The sequence below is a fragment of the Balaenoptera borealis genome, assembly GCF_965194805.1.
Source record: "Balaenoptera borealis genome assembly, chromosome: 11".
In the NCBI taxonomy this organism is placed as follows: Eukaryota; Metazoa; Chordata; class Mammalia; order Artiodactyla; family Balaenopteridae; genus Balaenoptera; species Balaenoptera borealis.
The window spans coordinates 63,396,860-63,417,387 of NC_138868.1; the positions used below are offsets into that span (position 1 = coordinate 63,396,860).

General features: G+C 36.2%; 1 protein-coding gene across 7 annotated transcripts in view; it reads right to left on the minus strand.

Annotated features, from left to right (window-relative positions):
- The window catches only part of DLG2 (discs large MAGUK scaffold protein 2), a 2,068,078-nt gene that overhangs the window by 1,423,450 nt on the left and 624,100 nt on the right, over window positions 1–20,528 (minus strand). For 2 of the 7 annotated variants that reach the window (XM_082343309.1, XM_082343306.1), the window contains exon 1: window positions 858–19,768. The exons of 3 other annotated variants lie outside the window; for them this stretch is intronic. In XM_082343309.1, coding sequence (XP_082199435.1) covers window positions 858–899 — 42 coding nt within the window. In that variant the 5' untranslated portion in view covers window positions 900–19,768. Of the gene's footprint in view, window positions 1–857; window positions 19,770–20,528 lie in introns of those variants that run through there. 2 more of the 7 variants (XM_082343302.1, XM_082343307.1) reach the window with 2 other exon arrangements.

Genomic DNA, 20,528 nt, shown 5'->3' on the forward strand with positions numbered 1-20,528 from the left:
CATTTTTTCTGAAAGGCAATCACTTTCCTTTTGGTCTTTCTTCAGTAAGAAATACAAGTTCAAACTGCTAACAGAGTATATAATTCACTTAAATTATGCACCTGGAATTCCACAGCTGGCCTGTGTGTCTGGCTCAGTCCTCAATGAACACGGTGTCAGAAAACCTCTCCAATAATAACAACGTCCTTCCAGACAAGGGGTAAATCTCCCAAACTTAAGCTCAACTTCGGATGCTCATTAGCTACAGCAAGTGAATGTCAATGGGGTGACAACGCCGGGGCAGTGGTGCCCACTCAGCCTGAGCAAGCAGCCCGGTGAGCGCTGAGAATTTGTACGATCAATATCACCAACTTCCAATGATAATAATTTGTTTATATGAACAGAATGGTCAGGTATCCCACAGATCACATCCTAATGCCATTACCGCCACTAAATGTAATCCCCAGCTCTTAAACAATTAAGCTGCATGAACGCAGGCGGCTCACGGCACTTTTTAAAAGAAAGACTTTAAATCCTAATCTGAAGCACACTCCATGGCTTTTTACCTTCTCTGATTTCTTGGTTCTGGCCTACCTAAATAATTTTCATCTTTTCCTCCCCCCCACTCCACCCCCCAAGTGTGAGCGTGAACCTGAATTGCAAACAGTTAAACCTGAAGGTCACTTCACAGCAGCGTTCCAACATGCTCCCCCAGCGAGGCTGCACGGCAACAATAAAACAAAGCCCTTGCAACCACCTGTAATAATCTGCCTGCTCAGCCAGCAATCGGAAAAGTCCTGAAGCTACACGAGGTAGACATTTTCTGCAGCTGATTTAACATGTATATTGTGCCCAGTTGCCGACTCGCCTCCTCTTACCTTCACGTTAGTCCGGAGTGCACAGTAACATGCAAAGAACATTGCAGTAAATAAGGAGCATATGGACCGGTATTCAGCTTCTCAGCACAGCGCAAGCCCCACACACACGATCCTGGGCATGTGCTACTAAGGAGCATCCGTTCCCTCTGTCAGTTTGAAAATGCATTGATCTCTGTTTTCTCTGACTACAAAACGACATGTCTTGAAGGCACTGAGTGAGGGCTCAAAATCTCTTCATTGGCTATATATAGCATTGTGCCCAGTAATTTCAATTAGCCGAGAATTCAGCAGCTGAAAGTTAAGACTTCAGTTGCCTTTCCTTCTAGCATTTTAAATCACTGGGTTAAAAAAAAAAAAAAAAAAAAAAAAAAAAAAAACGGGAGGGGGGAATGAGCTCACCCAGGAAGGAGGGGGGGGAAAGGTGAAGAATTGAAATTTAACCAATGAGTTACTTATATTTCTGGAGAGCCCTGGTGTTATCCTATTAGATATTTTACAAAGGGATTGCATCAAGCAGACTGTAAATGAAGAGGAAACCCTTTTCCCTTTGGAGGTTTAATATGAGCTCTGCTCTATATTCCAGGCTATTATGATGCAGCACCCTGTTTGGCAAATACTACCAATCACTGCAAACACATCTCATTCTGCTTTTCTGTATGGAATAGGACGAAGACCAAAGGATCACTGCCTCATAAAGTCCCCTAAAATGTAAGCTGGGTTCCCCTGGGGTGATCTGCAGTTACATGGCTGAGAAGTACCACCTTCTCTCACTTCCCTGTCCTGTAATTTCTGTTACATCTTCCAGGGATATCTAAAGTTGCGAAGCTCACTAACAAATGCATCCAATTTTCCAAAACTAACCTTTTCTGATAAATGACAATTGATAGAAGAAGATGGGATTGGAACGAAGACAGAAGATTCCAGGATATAACATAACTAAAGATTCAGTAGCTACTGCTGCTGAATGTAATATGTTCAGCTGGTTCTGTAAGGGAGAGAACCAGAGAGAAAAATAAAAGCTTCTGCCCCCATGAATCCATAAGGGGGAAAAAAAAAACTTAATTCAAAAACATCGTCAGATTCTACTGTCTGTTGTCATTCCTCTCAGGCACCGGATGCTGCACATTAACTCAGTTTTTACTGAGTCGAAAGGACAAAGTACAATGTAACATTCTAAACTCTTATTTCCAGCCTTAGGAAGCCCTAATGCTCAGCTAGAATTCTAAAGCTATCTGGCGAAATGTAAGCAGAAATGAACAGTTCTCACTGCAGCAAAAATAGTAGGAGGAAAAAGAGTGGTTTGTCTTTGCCATGACGTTCCCCATCAGCTTACAGCAACAGGGAAGATCAGCATAACTCACTAGAAAAAGCTGCAGTGACTTTTAGGATTTTTCTTTAATATGTTTTGCATAAGCCACCTCCCCTCTGGAGCCTGTAGTGGTGCTGAGGCACTGTCAGAGCCACTGGGCATTTCTCCTGGGCAGCTTCAGGAGAAAGCAAGGTATTTAAGGGAGAGAAATTAAAGGAAAAAGAAAAGCAGGATTTTCTATTTCTCTCTTAATGACAAGCATTCAGAAAGTGTCGTCAGTTCTGACTAAATAGCTATTTTGGGCTGTCATTGTTTGTGCCTTTTTTTAGGAAGGAAAAAGGCAATCTTGTCTTAAGCTAGAGATTATTTAGCATCGTAAGAGAAGGCAGCCACTTAATTTGATTTCCAGTTCCGTCTGTCGTATGAGTCTAGGTAATTACAAATTTTAAGCACTTGCAACACAACCAGTGATTTCCAAGACATTAAAAAATTGACATGGATGCCCAACTCTCATCATTCCACAACTTTTATTAATAATGGCTTTAAATGCAGAACCAAGCATTTCGGTTAATAACACTTTCCTCTCCTGAAGTCATAGCAGGTCACATTTCCTGCAGCTCTTCCCAATAAACAAACCCAAACATAGAAACTCAAGACCATGGAAAACATAGGAGAATTCTAAAATGACTCTCTCCTTTGGAGGTTCAGAGGATTTTTAAAAACCAAAATTTCAATCTGTGAATAGGTATTGTTAATTTTTTTTCCATTAGGAATAGTGGAAAAAAGCAATTGTGTATCTTTTTTATGATTATCTTAATACACCCTAGGGTGTTTGGATGGCCCAAGAGAGACAGAGCAAAAGAGCTGGAAAATGTTCTAAACCTCAGAACAGTCCACAGGCAAGAGTTAAACTAAAATGAAGTTACAGGTGAAAAAGCACATGTAGGTTCCCCTGACAAGACAATGAGTGAGGACTTCTGATCTGACTTCAGATACAATGGTAATGTGTGCACATTCCAAAGAAAGGCTCTTACACTTACAAACCTGCTTAAAACTTCCACAAACACTTACTCATCCCACAGCATCCCAATACAGACATGTGCTCTACCTGTAGATTTACTGCCTAATTTTCTTATGTGTACTAGGACAGCTGACTTATTATTCTCAATTTATAGATGCAGGAAATAAGGTATTAACTACAATGACAATGTTCCACTAAAAAGTATTCCCTATTTGTAGGAAGAGCCTTCAACAGGGCACAGTATCTGCTAAAAGAACAATATTTGCTATTGTAAAAGGAAATTATAACTGGCTACATATTTTTGGAGGCCACATAGTAAATCTAGGCTCCAATACTCAAAGCAAATAGTCCTAGAAAATTACTTCCATGTCAGATCCTTTCTTTTACCATTGGTAAAGTGGAGATTTATAAAATGGGAATAATACTTAACTCATAGTGTCACTGAGAAGATTAAAGACGAATCCTGTCATCAAAATAGTCTAGATCGATCAAAGACTTAAGTATAAAAATTGAAACCATAAATATATTAGAAGAAAACATAGATTTTGTTGGGTTTAGATTTTATATAATATAGGATGGCGAAGCCTGAAGCCATATAAAAACGATAAACAAATGTGAGTATATAAATATATAAAAACTTCTGTTTGGCTAAATTATACACAATGACAAATGACAAACTGAGAAAACAGTTGCAACACATTTAATGGAAGTTTTTCTTAAAATACAAAGAATTTTTATAAATCACTAAGAAAAAATATAAAATTGAATGAAAAAATAGGCAAAGAACATAAAGTGGCAATTCACAAAAAAGACCACAAGACATATTAAAAATGCTCCACCTCATTCATATTTAAGGAAAAGCATGCAAATTAGAAAAGGTTTTTAAAATTGATATATCAAGTACTAATGGGGATGCATGAGAAAACTTTTTGGAGGGAAATCTATCAAATATTTAAAAAGGCACATTACATCTCTCTGAGGTAATGATTCAACCTCAACTTCCAGGAATTAGTCTCATATAGATATATAGACACATACATAGATATACATATATATTATATTCATAGTGCAAGACAAGATTTTAAGATTTAGGTTTATCTTTACCACAGAATACTACGCAATTATTAGAAAAATATAAGGTACGTGTACATATTCTTCTACTGGAAGATGTCCAAGTTATAATGTTAAATGTACAAATAAGATTGCTAAAGAGTATGTATGGTATAAGCCTATACTTGTGTGTATATTCATATACAATTGTGGTAGGGGTGTGTGTGTGTGTGTAAAATTTTGACAACATTGATCATTGGGGATTGGGACTTGGCTTAGGTGAGGAGTAAGACATTACCTTTCATTTTTCATTTTATACCCTTCCATATACTACAGAGGCCTCACTCACAATGAACTATATATACAACTATCCTCTCTCAGTAAATGAGATAAATAAAGACAATGAAAAGGAGGAAATATTAGGACATGTAAGGGGACTTGCCCATTCTTGCATTCATTTAGCAGAGTTCAGTGGATGATCTTGACACGAGGGATAGGAATCTACCAATTTCTGAGTTGATCTGAGTTCCTGAGTGCCCCGTGTAGTGTGGACATCTCCCTGGAATGCATGTAATTCTAGTGCATGCCATATATTTTTCTTAAATCATGGCCCTTAAACATAAGCCAACTACTTTATTTAGTTCTTAACTGAAAAACTGGCTAACAAGTAAACCTGACACTAGGCAATTTTTACCTTATGCACTGAATTTAGAACCTGACCTCTACCTATATTTAGCTTGTATCTTTTTTTTTTTTTTACAATGAACATTGCCAAAGACTGAATATTTGTGTTCTTCCAAAATCCATATGTTGAAACCTAATACCCAATATAGTGGTAATTGGAGGTGAGGCCTTTGAGAGGTGATTAGGTTCTCATGAATAGGAATGGTATCTTTACAAAAGAAACCCCATAAAGTTCCATTACCCCTTCCACTACATGAGGACACAGAGAAAAGGCCATCTATGAACCAGGAAGCTGACTCACACCAAACACTAAATTGGCTGGCACCTTGATCTTGGACTTACAGACTCTAGAATTGTGAGAAATAAATTTTTGTTGTTTATAAGCCACCAGTCTATAGCATTCTGCCATAGCAGGCCAAATGGACAAAGACAAGCATGTAATACTTTTTAGAATATAACCTAGTTTTTGTAAAATGTTTTTTGAAAATATTAAAGCAATATGCAAGTATAATTTATTAATTATATGATAATAACAGCAACAATGTCTATTGATATAGACAAATAATTCATTTCTCTGGACATTTTCCTTATCTACAACATAAGAAGATTGGAAAATCTAGTCCTTTCAGGCAGAGTAACTTTGGTAGTTTTGCTTGCTTTTTGCTTTGTTTTATTTAGACAAGACAGATATGTGTATTTAAACGTTAAGGATCCACTAGGTTGTACTCCAAACCAATTAAATCAGAATCTCTGGGGGTGGAACCCAGACATCAATCAGTATTTTATAAAGCCCCTCAGGTGATTCCAATGTGTAGCTAAGCTTGAGAATTACTGAATCTGTAAAGGCACAGATAGTAAATATTTTAGGCTTGCAAGCCATATGATCAGGGTTACAATTACTCAACTCTATTACAACTACTCAACTTTGATGCTGTAGTGAGAAAGCAGTGATAGATTTTACATAATGTGTCCCAATAAAACTTTATTATTAACATTAACACTTGAATTTCATATAATGTTCTCATGTCACGAAATATTATTCTTCTTTGGATTATTTTCAACCATTTAAAAATGTAAAAACATTTCTTAGCTTGTGGTTTGCCAAGCCCTGCTCTAGAGTCTTGGGAAGTGGTTCTTAAAGTGTGGTTTTGGGGCTAGCGGCATCAGCATAAGCTGGGAGTTTGTTAGCAATTAAAATTCTCACATCATACCCCAGACCTACCAAATCAGAAACTAGGTATGTGGCTCAGGAATCTGTGTTAACAAGCCTTCCGGGTGATTTTCATGTAAGCTAAGGTTTGAGAGCTGCTGCTCTAAATAGGAAGAAAAGAAAACTGACAGCTAAGGCTCCCATAAACATAGGAGTACAGGTAGAGGAATTAGTGCTGGAGGGGAGAGAGTATAGGAAATAAAGAGAAAATGACTATCGGTGCGAATGAGATAATTCTAGAGTGGAGGCTCAGGGTTCCAAGATGAATCCCAGTTGAGTAAGAAGGCCCTACAACACCTTAGAACTTAGAATTCTTTCCCCTTTAGAAACTCTAACAGCTCTTAGACCTTGGAGTAAAAAGCAAACAAACAAGCAAACAACAACAACAATAAAACCCCACAACTTGGGTTTAAATTCCTTTTCTATCACTTACCAGCTGAGTGACCTTGGGCAAGTTACATAACCTCTCTCTACCAGAGTATTCCTCTGGAAAATAAAGATAACAAGCCTACTTTACAGGGATGTTGTAAGGACTAAAATAAATAAGGTGTGCAAACTGCTTAGCCTAGTACCTGATACATAATAAACTTAATCAGTGGTAGATTTTAGTGTAAAGAAGACTGAAATGATAGAGGTAAGGAGAAAAATAAAAAGATGATACCATTCCTCTTGACTAACCTCTACCTAGAAAATTTCCTGCACGGGTTTGTAGACCTTCTAGGACTTCCCTGGGATTTCCAATCAGCCTTTAAGGGAATTCTCAGGAAGTTTGCTTATCTCATTATAACCCTGAATTGATTTAGTATGATTGGAATTTCTTGCCTCTTTCTTGGAGTTCTTCTGAGATAATAAGAACTGATTTACAAATTACAAAGCACTTCAGAACTTCTGGGGATTTTCCACCAGTGTCCATAAAGGCAGAGGAGAATGCATTTATTACCCCTGGAGGTATAGGAACAAAATAGAATGTCTCTAACATGTCATTAGTTATCTTAAAAATTCATATAAATGTTAAATTTAACTCAACAGTATCTTTGTATTTGTTATGAAGTAATGTTTTATATTACTTACTGACCATTAGATTTAATAAGCCAAGAAGGCTGTGAAATGTCTATCCCATGGCTTTGACAATCCTCTGACATACATAGTACTGTATATGCTTAGGGGTACTCTTGCCTCAGTCAGAAAGTAGAAATAAATCCCATTTGATTCTTGATCCTCACTTCAGCCTTGAAGATACTGTCATCACTCCTTGCATCCAGTGAGGAAAAACAGCAGTGATTAAATGAATTGTTCAGATTTATACAGAAGCTAAGAGGTAGAATTCCAATACCAGACCTTCCAATTCCAAAGTCCAGAGCAAATTTCTCAAGATCCCAGTGCCTGCATAGTGATTCTTAATCATTTCAGAAATAACACTCCATTTATATACAAATATTTTTAATGTCTCACTATCATGATAAAAATAAGTATTATAACATGTATTTACAGAGGATTTAAAAATTCAACATAATACAATACAAAGAAGAAATAAGTAAAAGAGTTGAAATTTTTAAAAAGTGGAAATGCTCAGGGAAAACTCCACCAATAGCCTAGTTAAATGGTCAGGGGCTTGCACCCACATATATAGACAAACATGGGCATACTGAATTTCTTACTCAGACATCTCAAGCATCACTGTTATCAGTGACATAACATTCTGGACTGTTGAAAACTCTTGGTAAAGTTCTGAGTAAAACAGTGTTGACAATGGTTGATAGGTTTCTTCTATATCGTGGCTACTGTGAATAATGCTGCAATGAACATGGGAGCACAGATATCTATTCAAAATATTGATTTCATTTCTTTTGAATATACACACAGAAGTGAAATTACTGGATCATACAGTGCTTGCATTTCTAATTTTCTTAGGAACCTCTATACTGTTTTCCATAATGGCTGTACTAATTCACAATCTCATTAACCGTGTACAAGTTTTCCCCTTTCTCCACACCCTTTCTAAAAATTATCTTTTGACTTTTTTATAACAACTGTCCTAACAGGTATGAGGTGATTATTTCATTGTGGTTTTGATTTACATTTCCCTAGTGATTAATGTGCATTTTTTCATATACTGTTGGCCATGTGTAAGTCTTCTTTGGAAAAATTTCTATTTTAGGTCCTTTGCTCATTTTAATTCAGTTATTTATCTTTTTGCTATTGAGTTATTCATTTAAGTTTTATAGTTTTTAGTGTAGAGATCATTCACCTCCTTGGTTAAATTTATTCCTAAGCATTTTATTGTTTTTGATGCTATTTAAATAGGATTGATTTCTAAATTTCTTTTTCAGATATTTTGCTGTTAGTGTAGAGAAATGCTACTGATTTCTCTATGTTGATTTTGTGTCCTGCAACTTTACTAAATTTATTGATTAGATCTAACAGTTTTTTGGTGGGGTCTTTAGGATTTCTTATATATAATATCATACCATCTGCAAAGAGAGGAAATTTTACCACTTCCTTCCTGATTTAAATATCTTTTTTTTTTTCTTACCTAATTGCTTGGGTTAGGTCTTCCAGCACTATACTGATTAGAAATAGCAAGAGTAGGAACCCTTGTCTTGTACCTGATTTTAGAGGAAATGCTTTCAGCTTTTTGCCATTGAATATGTTAGTTGTGGTCTTGTCCTATCTGGTCTTTATTATGTTGAGTCACATTCCCTCTATTTCTAATTAGTTGAGAATTTTTGTCATGACAGGATATTGAATTTTGCCAGTGCTTTCTACACACCTGTTGAGATGATAATAAAATTTTTCTTTCATTCAATTAGTGTGATGTATCCCATTTATTGATTTGTGTCTGCTGAGCCATCCTTGATTCCTGAGCATAAGTCCCACTTGATCATGGTGTATGACCTTTTAATGTGCTGTTGAATTCAGTTTGTTAGTATTTTGTGAGGATTTTTGCATCTGTATTCGGCAAGGATATTGGCCTATAATTTTCTTTTCTTATAGTGTTCTTGTCTGGCTTTGGTATCAGGGTAATACTGGCCTTATAAAATTGGTTTGGAAGTCCTCTTCAATTTTTTGGAAGAGTTGAAAAGAATTGATATTGATTCTTCTTTAAGCATTTGGTATAATTCCCCAGTTATGCTACCTGTTACTCAACTTTAGTTTGTTGGGAGATTTCTGATTACTGTTTCAGTTTCCTTGCCTTGTTATTGGTCTGTTCAGATTTTCTATTTCTTCATGATTCAGTCTTGGTAGATTGTATGTTTCTAGGAATTTATCCATTTCCTCTAGTTTATCTAATTTGCTTGTGCATAATTCTTCGTAAGAGTCTCATGATCCTTTGCATTTCTGTGGTATCAGTTGTAAAGACTCTCATTTCATTTTTGATTTTAATTATTTGAATCTTTTTTATTAATTACTTTATCTAAAAATTTGGGGACATCCCTGGTGGCACAGTGGTTAAGAATCTGCCTGCCAATGCAGGGGGCACGGGTTCGAGCCCAAGTCCAGGAAGATCCCACATGCCACAGAGCAACTAAGCCTGTGCACCACAACTACTGAGCCTGTGCTCTAGAGCCCATGAGGCACAACTACTGATCCTGCATGCCACAACTACTGAAGCCTGTGCACCTAGAGCCCGTGCTCCACAACAAGAGAAGCCAGCATGGTGAGAAGCCCGTGCACTGCAATGAAGAGTAGCCCGCACTCGCTGCAACTAGAGAAAGCCCGTGCACAGCAACAAAGACCCAATGCAGCCAAAAATAAATTTAAAAAAATTTTTAAATTAAAAACTTTAAATAAATAAATAAATAATAAAAATTTGTCTATTTTGTTTATCTTTTCAAAACAGTAGCTTTAGTTATGTGGATCTTTTCTCTTGTTTTTCTAGTCTCCATTTTATTTCTGCTCTCATATTTGTTATTTCCTTCCTTCTGCTAACTCTGGGCTTAGTTGTTTTTTTTTTCTAGTTCCTTAAGGTGCAAATTTAAAGTATTTATTAGAGATCCCGAGGCATTTATTGCTAAAAACTTCCCACCTAAAATTACCTTTGCTGTATCCCATAAATTTTGGTATGTTGTGTTTCCATGTTTCCATTTTCATTTGTTTCACAATAATTTTTGATTTCTCTTTTGATTTCTTCTCAGAACTTTTGGTTATTTAATTTCTGCACATTTGTAAATTTTCCAGTTTCTTTCCTATTATTGATTTCTAGTTTCATACCACTGTGTTTGGACAAGATTCTTGATATGATTTTAGTCTTCTTAAATTTGTTAAAATTTGTTTTGTGGCCTAACATATGACCTATCCTGAACAATATTCCATATATGTTAGACAAGAAGGTGTATTCTGCTACTGTTGGATAGAATGTTCTGTATATGTCTGTTGGGTTCATTTTGTCTAATGTGTAGGTCAAATCCAATGTTTCCTTATTGATTTTATAGCTAGATAATTTATCCATTGTTGAAAGAGAGGTAATGAAGTCCATTACTATTATTGCATTTCTGTTTATTTCCCCCATCAGACTCTAACATTTACTTTAATATTTACTTTATATATTTAGATGCCCCAATGTTAGGTGCATACATGTTTACAACTATTGTATCCTCTTCTTGAATTGATCTCTTTATTATTATATAATAACCATCTTTGTCTCTTGTTACAGTTTTTGGCTTAAAGCCTATTTTGCCTGATATAAGTAGAGCTATCCTTGCTCTCTTTGGGTTTCCATTTGCATGGACTATTTTCATCTGTCCCTTCACTTTGAGCCTATGTGTATAAAACTGATGTGAGTTTCTTGTAGGCAACAGGTTGGGTCTTTCTTGTGTGTGTCTATTCAACCACCCTATGTCTTTTGATTAAAGAATTTAATTCATTTACCTTTAAAGTAATTGTTGATAGATAAGGCCTTACTATTGTCGTTTTGTTAATTGTTTTCTGGTTGTTTTGCAGTTCCTTTCTTCCTCTCTTGCTGTCTTCCTTTGTGACTTGATGATTTTCTGAAGTGGTATGTTTTGATTCCCTTCTCTTTCTCTTTTGTGTATCTACTATAGGTTTTTGTCTTTTGGTTACCATGAGGGTTAATAAAACATCTGACAGTTATAACAGGCTGTTTTTTTTTTTTTTTTTTGACTGCACTGCACAGCTTGCGGGATCTTAGTTCCCCAACCAGGGAGTGAACTTGTGCCCCGGCAGTGAAAGCACCAAGTCCTAAGCACTGGACTGCCAGGGAATTCCCATATCAGGCTATTTTAAGCTGATAACAATTTAATTTTTATTTCATATAAAAACTCTACTGGTTTATTCCCACCTCCACCCCCAAACATTTTATGATTTTGGATATTGCAAGTTACATCTTTTTATATTGGGTATCCATTGACAAATTATTGTAGCTATAGATATTTTAATACTTTATCTTTTAAATTTTATTCTAGAGTTAAAAATGATTTACACACCCCCATTACAGTATTAGAATCTTCTGAACTATATACTACCTTCTGCCAGTGAATTTTTTACTTTCATATATTTTCATGTTACTAATTAGTATCTTTTTATTTCAGCTTAAAGAACCCTTTAGCATTTCTTGTAAGGTAAGTCTAGTGGTGATGAACTCCCTCAACTTTTGTTTGCCTGGGAAAGTCTTTCTCTCTCCTTAATTTCTGAAGGATAGCTTTGCTGGGTAAAGTAATCTTGGTTGGCAATTTTTTAAAATTTTCTATCAGTACATTGATCTTATCACCCCACTCCCTCCTAGCATGAAAAGTTTCTCCTGAAAAATCTTCTAATAATTTTATGGAGGTCCGCTTGTATTAACTGAGTCTCTTTCCTCTTGCTGATTTTAAACATCTCTCTGTCTTTAATTTTTGACAGTTGGATTATATGTGTTTTGGTGAAGACTTCTTTGGGTTGAACTTTTGGAGACTTCTGAGCTTCATATACCTGGATGTCCTATTGCTCCCCAGATTTGGGAAGTTTTCAGCCATTAATTCTTTAAATAAGCTTTCTGCCACTTTCTTTCTCTTTGTCTGCTATTCCTATAACGTGTAGATTGGTCCTCTTTATAGTATCCTATAAATTGATGGCTGCCCTAACCCTCGTTTTTCCTTCTGTTACAAAGGGAGTGTCACTTTTTCTACATGAGGTCATTGCCTCCAAGTGCATTCTGTATCCTAATCTTCCCCCTCTTTCAGAAGCACCAGCAAATATTCTTCTCTATTCCGTTCTACACCCTTCTCTCTACTTCCTCATGAAAATTTAAATATATTCAAGCCTCTCCCATCTTAAAAGAAAATTAAAGGAAAAACTTCTTCTCCTAATCACAATTCCATATCAAGCTACTGTCTTGTCTCTTTCCTTTGTACACAACATGTTTAGGAAAGCCAGCACCTCATTTTCTGTCCATTTCACTGTTTTCCACACCAACTCTGACTCCTTAATATACTGGCTTATGCCCTCACCACTCCATGAAAACAGACATCATAACCAATATATCACTCATCCAATATTACTTCTCTAACTCACCCTACCAGACTTCTTAGCTGATTCCAAGCAGTTGAGCTCTCTCTCCTCTTGAAACGCTCTGACCCCTTGGCTTATGTCCTCACTTTGTCTTCTCATTTCAAATTTTCAGTCTCTTTACTGGCTCTTCGCTTAGTATCATACTTTTATATGCCTGATTCAGACCTAGGTCTTCCTGTTTTTTTCATTCTACACCTTCTTCCTAGGTTTCCTTTTTCATTTCCATGACATTTATTACCACTCCTATAACAATAACTTCCAAATATTTTTCTAATGCACATCTCTTCTCTGAGCTCCAGATCCATTTATCCAACTGCTTGTTGAGTAGTTGAATGTTATTTGCACCTTGAACTCATTATGGTCACAATTAAACTTTAAATTTCTCCTTGAAATTTCATCCTCCTCCATTTTTTCTATTTTAATATTGAATGATACTTCTCTCCACCCAGTTTCATAAGTCAGAAATCCAGCAGTCATCCTTGACAATCAAGTACTACTACTTCTCTTAAATATTTCTAGAACCTATACTGCTTTCTTCATCCCCATAGTAATAATCTATATTCTTACATAGGTTACTTCAGGAGTCTCCTAAATGTTTCCCTCATATATATTCTTGACCCCTCTAATCCACTTTTGATCTAGAACTCTGAAAGTGAATGTTTCTAAACATAAATCTGAATCATACCACCCTCTGTTATACACAAGCTTTGCTGGCTTCCCAGTGTTGTTTAAATACAGTCCAAAATAATTAACAAAATCTTCAAGGTCCTGTATGGTATGAACCTTACTTGATTTGGAACCAGTTTCCACTTCATATTCCATGCTCCAGTCACAATGAACTTTTTCAATTCCTAGAAGATGGCATGCCTCCCTCATAACTGCTTTTCTATATGTTTAGAATAGCAGTTCTCAACCAGAGATGATTTTTGCCCCCACTCCAAGGACATCTGGTTATCATAACTCAGTGGTGGGGGGCAGTTATTGCTATCTAATAGGTAGAGGTTAGCAATGCTGCTAAACCTCCCACAATGTTGAGATTGAAAAACACTGGTCTGGAAGGCTTTCCCTTCTACTTCTACCCACACGACCCCAATGTCTAGCTGAAACATACTTACCTATCCTGTCTCAGCTTAGATGGCCTATATTCAGAGCAACCCTTCCCTGACTTTTGTCCACTTGCTATGTATGCGTACCCCATTTTTCTTTACTTTTGCAGCCTTGCTATAATTTAGAACTACCTCCTTATTCAGTTAATGTGTGATTTCCTTGCCAGATTTTAAGCTCTGTGAAGTTAGGAACTGTCTTCAACATGGTATCCTTGTCACTTAGCTAGACACTCAAAATAATTATTAAACAAGAAAACGAGTGGATGAATAAATAAATCTATTGTGTAGAGATAAAGACTGTTAGGCTTAGAACACAAAATAGGGGTTCCTGGCATTACTTCCATTAATTAGATGTGTCCCGGAACAGTTCCCTTAGCCTTTCATTTGGCCTCATTTTAAAATGTGTAAAATAGTCATAGTAATTCCTACTACAAATATTTTGAGGATTAAGTATTTTGATAAATTTAAAGTATTTTGCAGCACTACTAGATAGTGTAGGATAGAGTGGGAATTGGTAGAAGTCCATGGGAGGGAATAATACGAATGAAAGCCTTAAATATACATATCTTTTTACTTGAAAATTTCACTTACAGGAACTTATGATAAAGAAATTATTAATCAAAGATTTAGCTCATGGATTTTCATCATTAGTTAAAAAGGTCAATGTAAAGTATGAATATTTTAAAATATAATGGAGTGTATCTGATGAGGAAGATAAGTATTATATGTTCAATAAATTACATTATTTGGAAAAATCATTATATATATATTCTATATACATATTTCATACACATGTACATACATGTATATACATGGATACATAGAAAAATACTGGCAGTAGTTATCTTAAAATTATGGGATTATGGTAGTTATAATTTTCTCTCTTTTGAGTATCTGAATTTCCTAATTTTTCTGTAATGAGCATGACTTTCAAGATTAAAAAACTAAACATGAGGAAAAGTACATCTTAGTTATAAAGGGACTGTAAGAAGTTGCTGTGTTATAAAGAATAAGATACAATCCTTGTCTTCTAGAGCTATTTTTAATTAATTACAAAAATAAAATACCTATCTAGATAACTGATAAGGAAAAAAGTAAGAGCAGGATAGATCATGATCAAGCAACTTAATGAGCACTTACTACATTTTAGTGTTTCCATGCATTAACTTATGAAGTCTGCAAAACAACTCCATTAGATAGGTTTCAACATATCCATTTAGTGGGTAAAGAAAATGAGGCCCCTAGGGGTTAAACAAATTGCAAGGTCATACAGGAAAAAATAATTTTAGTAATCAAATTCAAAATAAAGTCTTTCTAGCTTCAATTAAAACCAAGGAGCAACCTGTGGGGGCCTCCCTGGTACAAAAGCCCCTCTGTGTCCCCAATTCCTTGTTTGTAGAAAAGGCTTTGGTCTCCTAGGCTTTCCCTGAATTGCAAAGAACAGACTCAAGCAGTTACTAATTCAAGAAGTGAGGGAATGCAGAAACAAAGGAAAAGCAGTCAAAAAATAGTTCGGTGATAAAACAGAGTCCTAGTTCCTCCTCAAGGAATATACATAACAATCTGACACTTATCTTTGAGTTGTTCCGCAGGAACTAAGACCCCTCACCCAGGTGGAAGATGGTGACTACATGCTGAGCACAGACCCCAGACTGGTTGGAATCAGAAGGTTGATGATTAAGATTCCTGAAACTCTATCCTGTTACCTCACCACCTACCAATCAGAAGAAAGTCACGTACCCTGAAGTGTTAACCTCAAGGTTGCCTTTGAGTTCGGATCTTTTGAGCATGAATTGCCCACTCTCCTTGCTGGGCCCTGCAATAAACACTGTATTTTCCTTCACCACAACCCAGTGTCAGTAAATTGGCTTTGCTGCATGGTGAATGGACCCAAGTTCGGTTCAGTATCTAAAAGTTACTTTCCACTAGGTACTTATGAGAGATACATTGAGTCAAGTGGTAAATCACAGAAGGAGTGCTTACTTGACAGTGAGAGGCCAAAGGAAGAGCATATAGAGGAGTTAACACTTCAGCTAGCTCTGGAGGATGACTGGATTTTAATAACTAATGATGGAGGAGAAGGCATGAGGAAAAGCATTTCTGGCCAAGTGAACACTGTGAGCAAAAGTGAGAGGTAAATGGACAGTTCATGTAATGTATTTAGGGGTTGGTAGGCAGATTGGTTTGGCTAGAATAGGTTAGAGACAGCAATTTTATTTAATCAGTGAAGAGACTTGACATTTATGTAGTAGAGCAACAGAAACAAAAGAGCAACGGAAACAAAAGTGAGGTTAGAATATTAAAAATCAATATTATCATCACTTATTAGAAATATAAGACTAGTTTTAAAAGTACAGTGAATGACTGATAATAGATCAGTCTTTGTAGTGTCTTGTGTTCTTGAAAACAGAGAAACTGAGAGGTAGTAGGGGCCTTGGAAAGTACCTGGTAGGATCCCTTCATTTTATAGATGAGAAAACTCTATCCAGAGAAAGGAAATTAGTTGTCCAAAGTCATAAAACTTGACTATAATCCAGGTCTCCTGAGTCTCAACTCTGTGCTTAGTTCTAAGAAAAGGCAGCACCAAATAGTGTGTGTTGCTCCTAACAGCTCTATGAAGTGTGATCACTATTTTATACCAGCAGTTACAGAGGCTCAGAAAAATTAAGTTCCTTGTACAACATTATAAATCAAAAGCTTACCTCACTCAAGAACTCATGACCTTCTTATGAATAGTGATATTGCCTAATCCTGCTATTGTGTTCACAGGATCTAGTACAAGGTTCATAGATAGCCAACATTAATCAATCAAATATCAACCATTATTTATTATTCATGACAAAGATTACATGCACAGATTTATGGACATAGAACACTAAGGGACTACAGCAGGGAAATAAGAAAGTCATAAATTAACCATTTTTATTACATACCAATTCTAAATATGGCTTGCTTTTGCTAAGAGTTTTACCTTGATTATAGATCACTAGCTACCACTAATAAATTAAACTCTTTCGATTTTGAAAGTCTTATATTTCACACCAGATACAAATTCAGCCAACACACCCCTATGGGCAACATTTTGTCTTGTAAAGACATACAGATTTACTTAAACTCCTAATTAGTTAGACTTTAAAACTAGAATATGATCAGAATTAAAGTTCATAAATGTGTTAAGTCTTCTTCCTCTGGAAAAATGCACATGAAAGAGTTCAAAACTGGTCACATCTACAGCTGCTACCTCATTCTCGAAACTGCCAACCATCCTTCCTAATTTGGGCCAGGGGTGTCTAAGTGTGAGTAGACAGGAAATAAGAGTAACAAGGTTATTAGGGCAATGTTTCACGTTATGTAAGAAAATCTGGCTAATAAACAATTTATCTAAAATCCAAGCCCTTTGTATGTGTGTGCATTTTTGCATCTCTCAAAGTACCCAAAAAATAAAATTAAACATACTCAGAATTATCGCTGCATGGGAGGTTTGTAGACAAACAGGCTAAAATTTCCTTTAAGTGTGTAAAGGGAGATAAGTTAGAATGACTCACAAGATATAAAATGATACAATTATCTGCAAATTATGCAAATTTAATAAATAATTATTAAAAATACAAAATTATATTGGAAGTGATCTTAGACAACCTTGATAAATTGTCCTTAAAACTCCCCAGAGATATTAAAATAAGTTAACAATTCAATATGAGATACTGAATATACAAATGGACAATGGCCAGACTATATATGACAATAGATCTTTGACCCACAACTTGTACATCAACTGACCCAAAATGGCCAGGACTTCATCAAGGACTGACAGCTTCCCTAATTTTTGCCGCTATTTCCAACTTGGACCAGAGAAAGCCAAATATTCACCCTAATCACATAGAATGCCCTGTATCTAGAGTCTTCCCATGCCAACAAGCTCAAATCAGAGCAGATCTGAAGCCATACTTTTTTCCCACTATGAAAAACTCCTTTTGAGTTTCTGCTAAACAAACCCAAATGATGGTGACTGACTCTCTTGCTATATAGCAAGCACTGAATAAATATTCTCTGTTTATTCTCATTTGGGCAGCCTTTATTCATTTCCACAAACATTTGCAGGAAATGGGGGTTAGTTTTATGTAGGATGACCATTTGTCCCAATTTACCAGGATTAACACTGGGTTTTGTCCCCTTTGTCCCAGTATAATTAATAGCACCTCTTTTTATGCTCAAAAATGTCCTTATTTGAAGAATAAATTACATGGGTACCCTGAATCTAGGCAAATTGTTCATTAGACAAAGGTGTTAACAGGCAAATGGTGTTAGGTAACTTGACCTAGAACGATGGCAGGTGACGATGAAAAGTGGACAGGCCATTGGAAAATTTAGTCTGTTATAAAATCAACTAGCAAGTTAGGGGGAGAGGAGTTTCTTACCTACTATATCCAGTTTTCTTTGATGAGATTTCCAGCTTTAGTAAAAGGGAGATGGGATTTTAAGAGGTGTCCTCTTTTCCCCTCGAGGCACTCCTGCCACCCCTGCAGGATGATGCAAGTGTTGCCATGGCAAATACTTCTCCCACGCTGCTGGAAGACCTTCCCATTGCAGGCTAACTTCTGTTCTATTCTGTTTACATTTCCCTCCTTCTCTCTCTCTGCTACATAGTAAGTCACTCTGAGTCTAGATTTCAGAATATAACTTTGTCTCCAGTGTCTTTTCTTTGAAAGCAATTTGCTGTCTGCCTGCTTTTCTGCAACCTACTGTGTATGTCCAGAGATGAACCTTAATGGCAGGAATGCAGAAAAATGTGGCAGACAGGAGACATGACCAAAGAAAGCAAGGGCAAGCCTACAGTGAGTCAATTGAAAGTAAGAATTCTTCAATTTGCTGGTCTCAAATGTTCTGTTTTCAAATGAAAATAGGAAGTATTATAATCTACCTGGCTAACTTATGTAAATACATGGCTTTTCCCTAAAGAGTAGCATGTTTGGGGGCAGAGTAATATAGACTCAAGGGTTTTGCAGCTAGAAACACCTCAGCTTAAATCTGTAAGGTCCATGATGGTAAGGACTATTTCTCTTTTGCCCACTATTATAAACTAAGCCTGGAACTTGGCAGGTACAAAATATACTTTTGTTTCCTGAATGTCTGATTGACTCAGAATCCACCAGTTACAAGTACTATGACCTTGGTAGGTTATATAATTTCTCTGAGCCTCAATGTCCTCATGTGCAAAATAAGAAAAATAAAGCCACTTCATAGGATTTCTGTGAAATTTAAATGAAATAAGGTATGAAAAATACCTAGCAGATGCCTGATATGTAGTACATATTTGATAAATTGTCACTGCTATTGTTCTTGTTTCTGTAGCTGCTACTCAAGAGGTCATGTTTAGGAGGGTTATAATGAATAGACCTTTTAGTAAATGCTTCCAACAACGTATTCTGATTATTATATGTGGTTGACTCTCAAATAGACTACAACCTGCTTAACTGTCACTCATACTTATGCATTTTTAAAGTTGCGAGCATCTGCACAGTGCTAAGAATATTCTTCACCTCTGCTAGATTTCATACTACTTTTTCAATGTTCTAACAACTCTTAATTATGAGAAGATTAATTTAAAAAATCTTTTGTCTGTCTGTGGGCGTTGCCTGATTCCAAACCCTAGTCAGAGCAAATATGGCTATTTCAGTCTCATTACTAGAAAAGTAATATAAGGATCTTTTGAAAATAGATATAACACAGATCTCCTGTTCTTCCTAACTTATACAGTGACAAAAATCGTGAACGATAAATAGACTTCCTGAAAGAGGGAGGCTAATTTAAAATATTCATGCACATATGCAGATAAATCTGTATGCATTCATTAACAAAGATTTATAGAGTACCTACTAAGTGCTCTTTGTGCCAGACACTATAGTAGGTATTGAGTATACTGAGTGAACAAAATGGACACCTTCCTTCCTTTGTGGAGTCACTTTCTTTGTTCTTGCTCCCTTATCTGTATTCATTAACACACACACACACACACACACACACACACACCCCTCCTATGAGCCCATATGCTTGTGTGTGTGTGTATGTATGTGTATATATATATATATATATATATATATATATAATATACTTATAAATATGCCCCCAAAGCCAGGCCTATAAAACATCAATTCTCAGGAAAGCCTGGGGGTGGGCGATAAACTGCATATTACTGAAAGAAAAGGTTGGGTTTAGTAACTTTGGGGTTTTACCTCTACCTCTTTATGTGTTTAATTATTTACTTCAAATCTATTTTTATCTTGCCGTGTTCCAGAGAGTATTGTGGTGGGCTCTACCAGGTGACAATGGGTTCTCCAGTTCTGTTTGGGCAGGGGGTCCTGAAGGACAGCCTGGTCATGAATAGGCTTGCCGGTCAGCTTGCCTTTGCCAGAAGCACATTTGTGTTAAAGCTTGCACACACAATCAGAAAATAACTGACACTTGAAAACCTATGCTTCTATTTACACTGCAAGGCTCCGTTACCACTTACAAGGTCTCACTATATACTAGGAACCATACTGAGAGGTTTTAAAGCATTATCTCTAATCCTTACCACAGTTTAATGTGGTAAGAATTATCTCTGCTTTAAATATGAGAAATGAAGTTTGCATGATCTCAAACTCATGATACACATCATTAAAAGTTTGAACTTCACAATTCAGAGCACATGTTTATGTTCAGGATCATAGTGTTTTACAGTGCTTTTCTGAGGAGTAAATGAAATAGTAAACACTTAGTATATGTTTGTAAGCAAGGAAGGTCC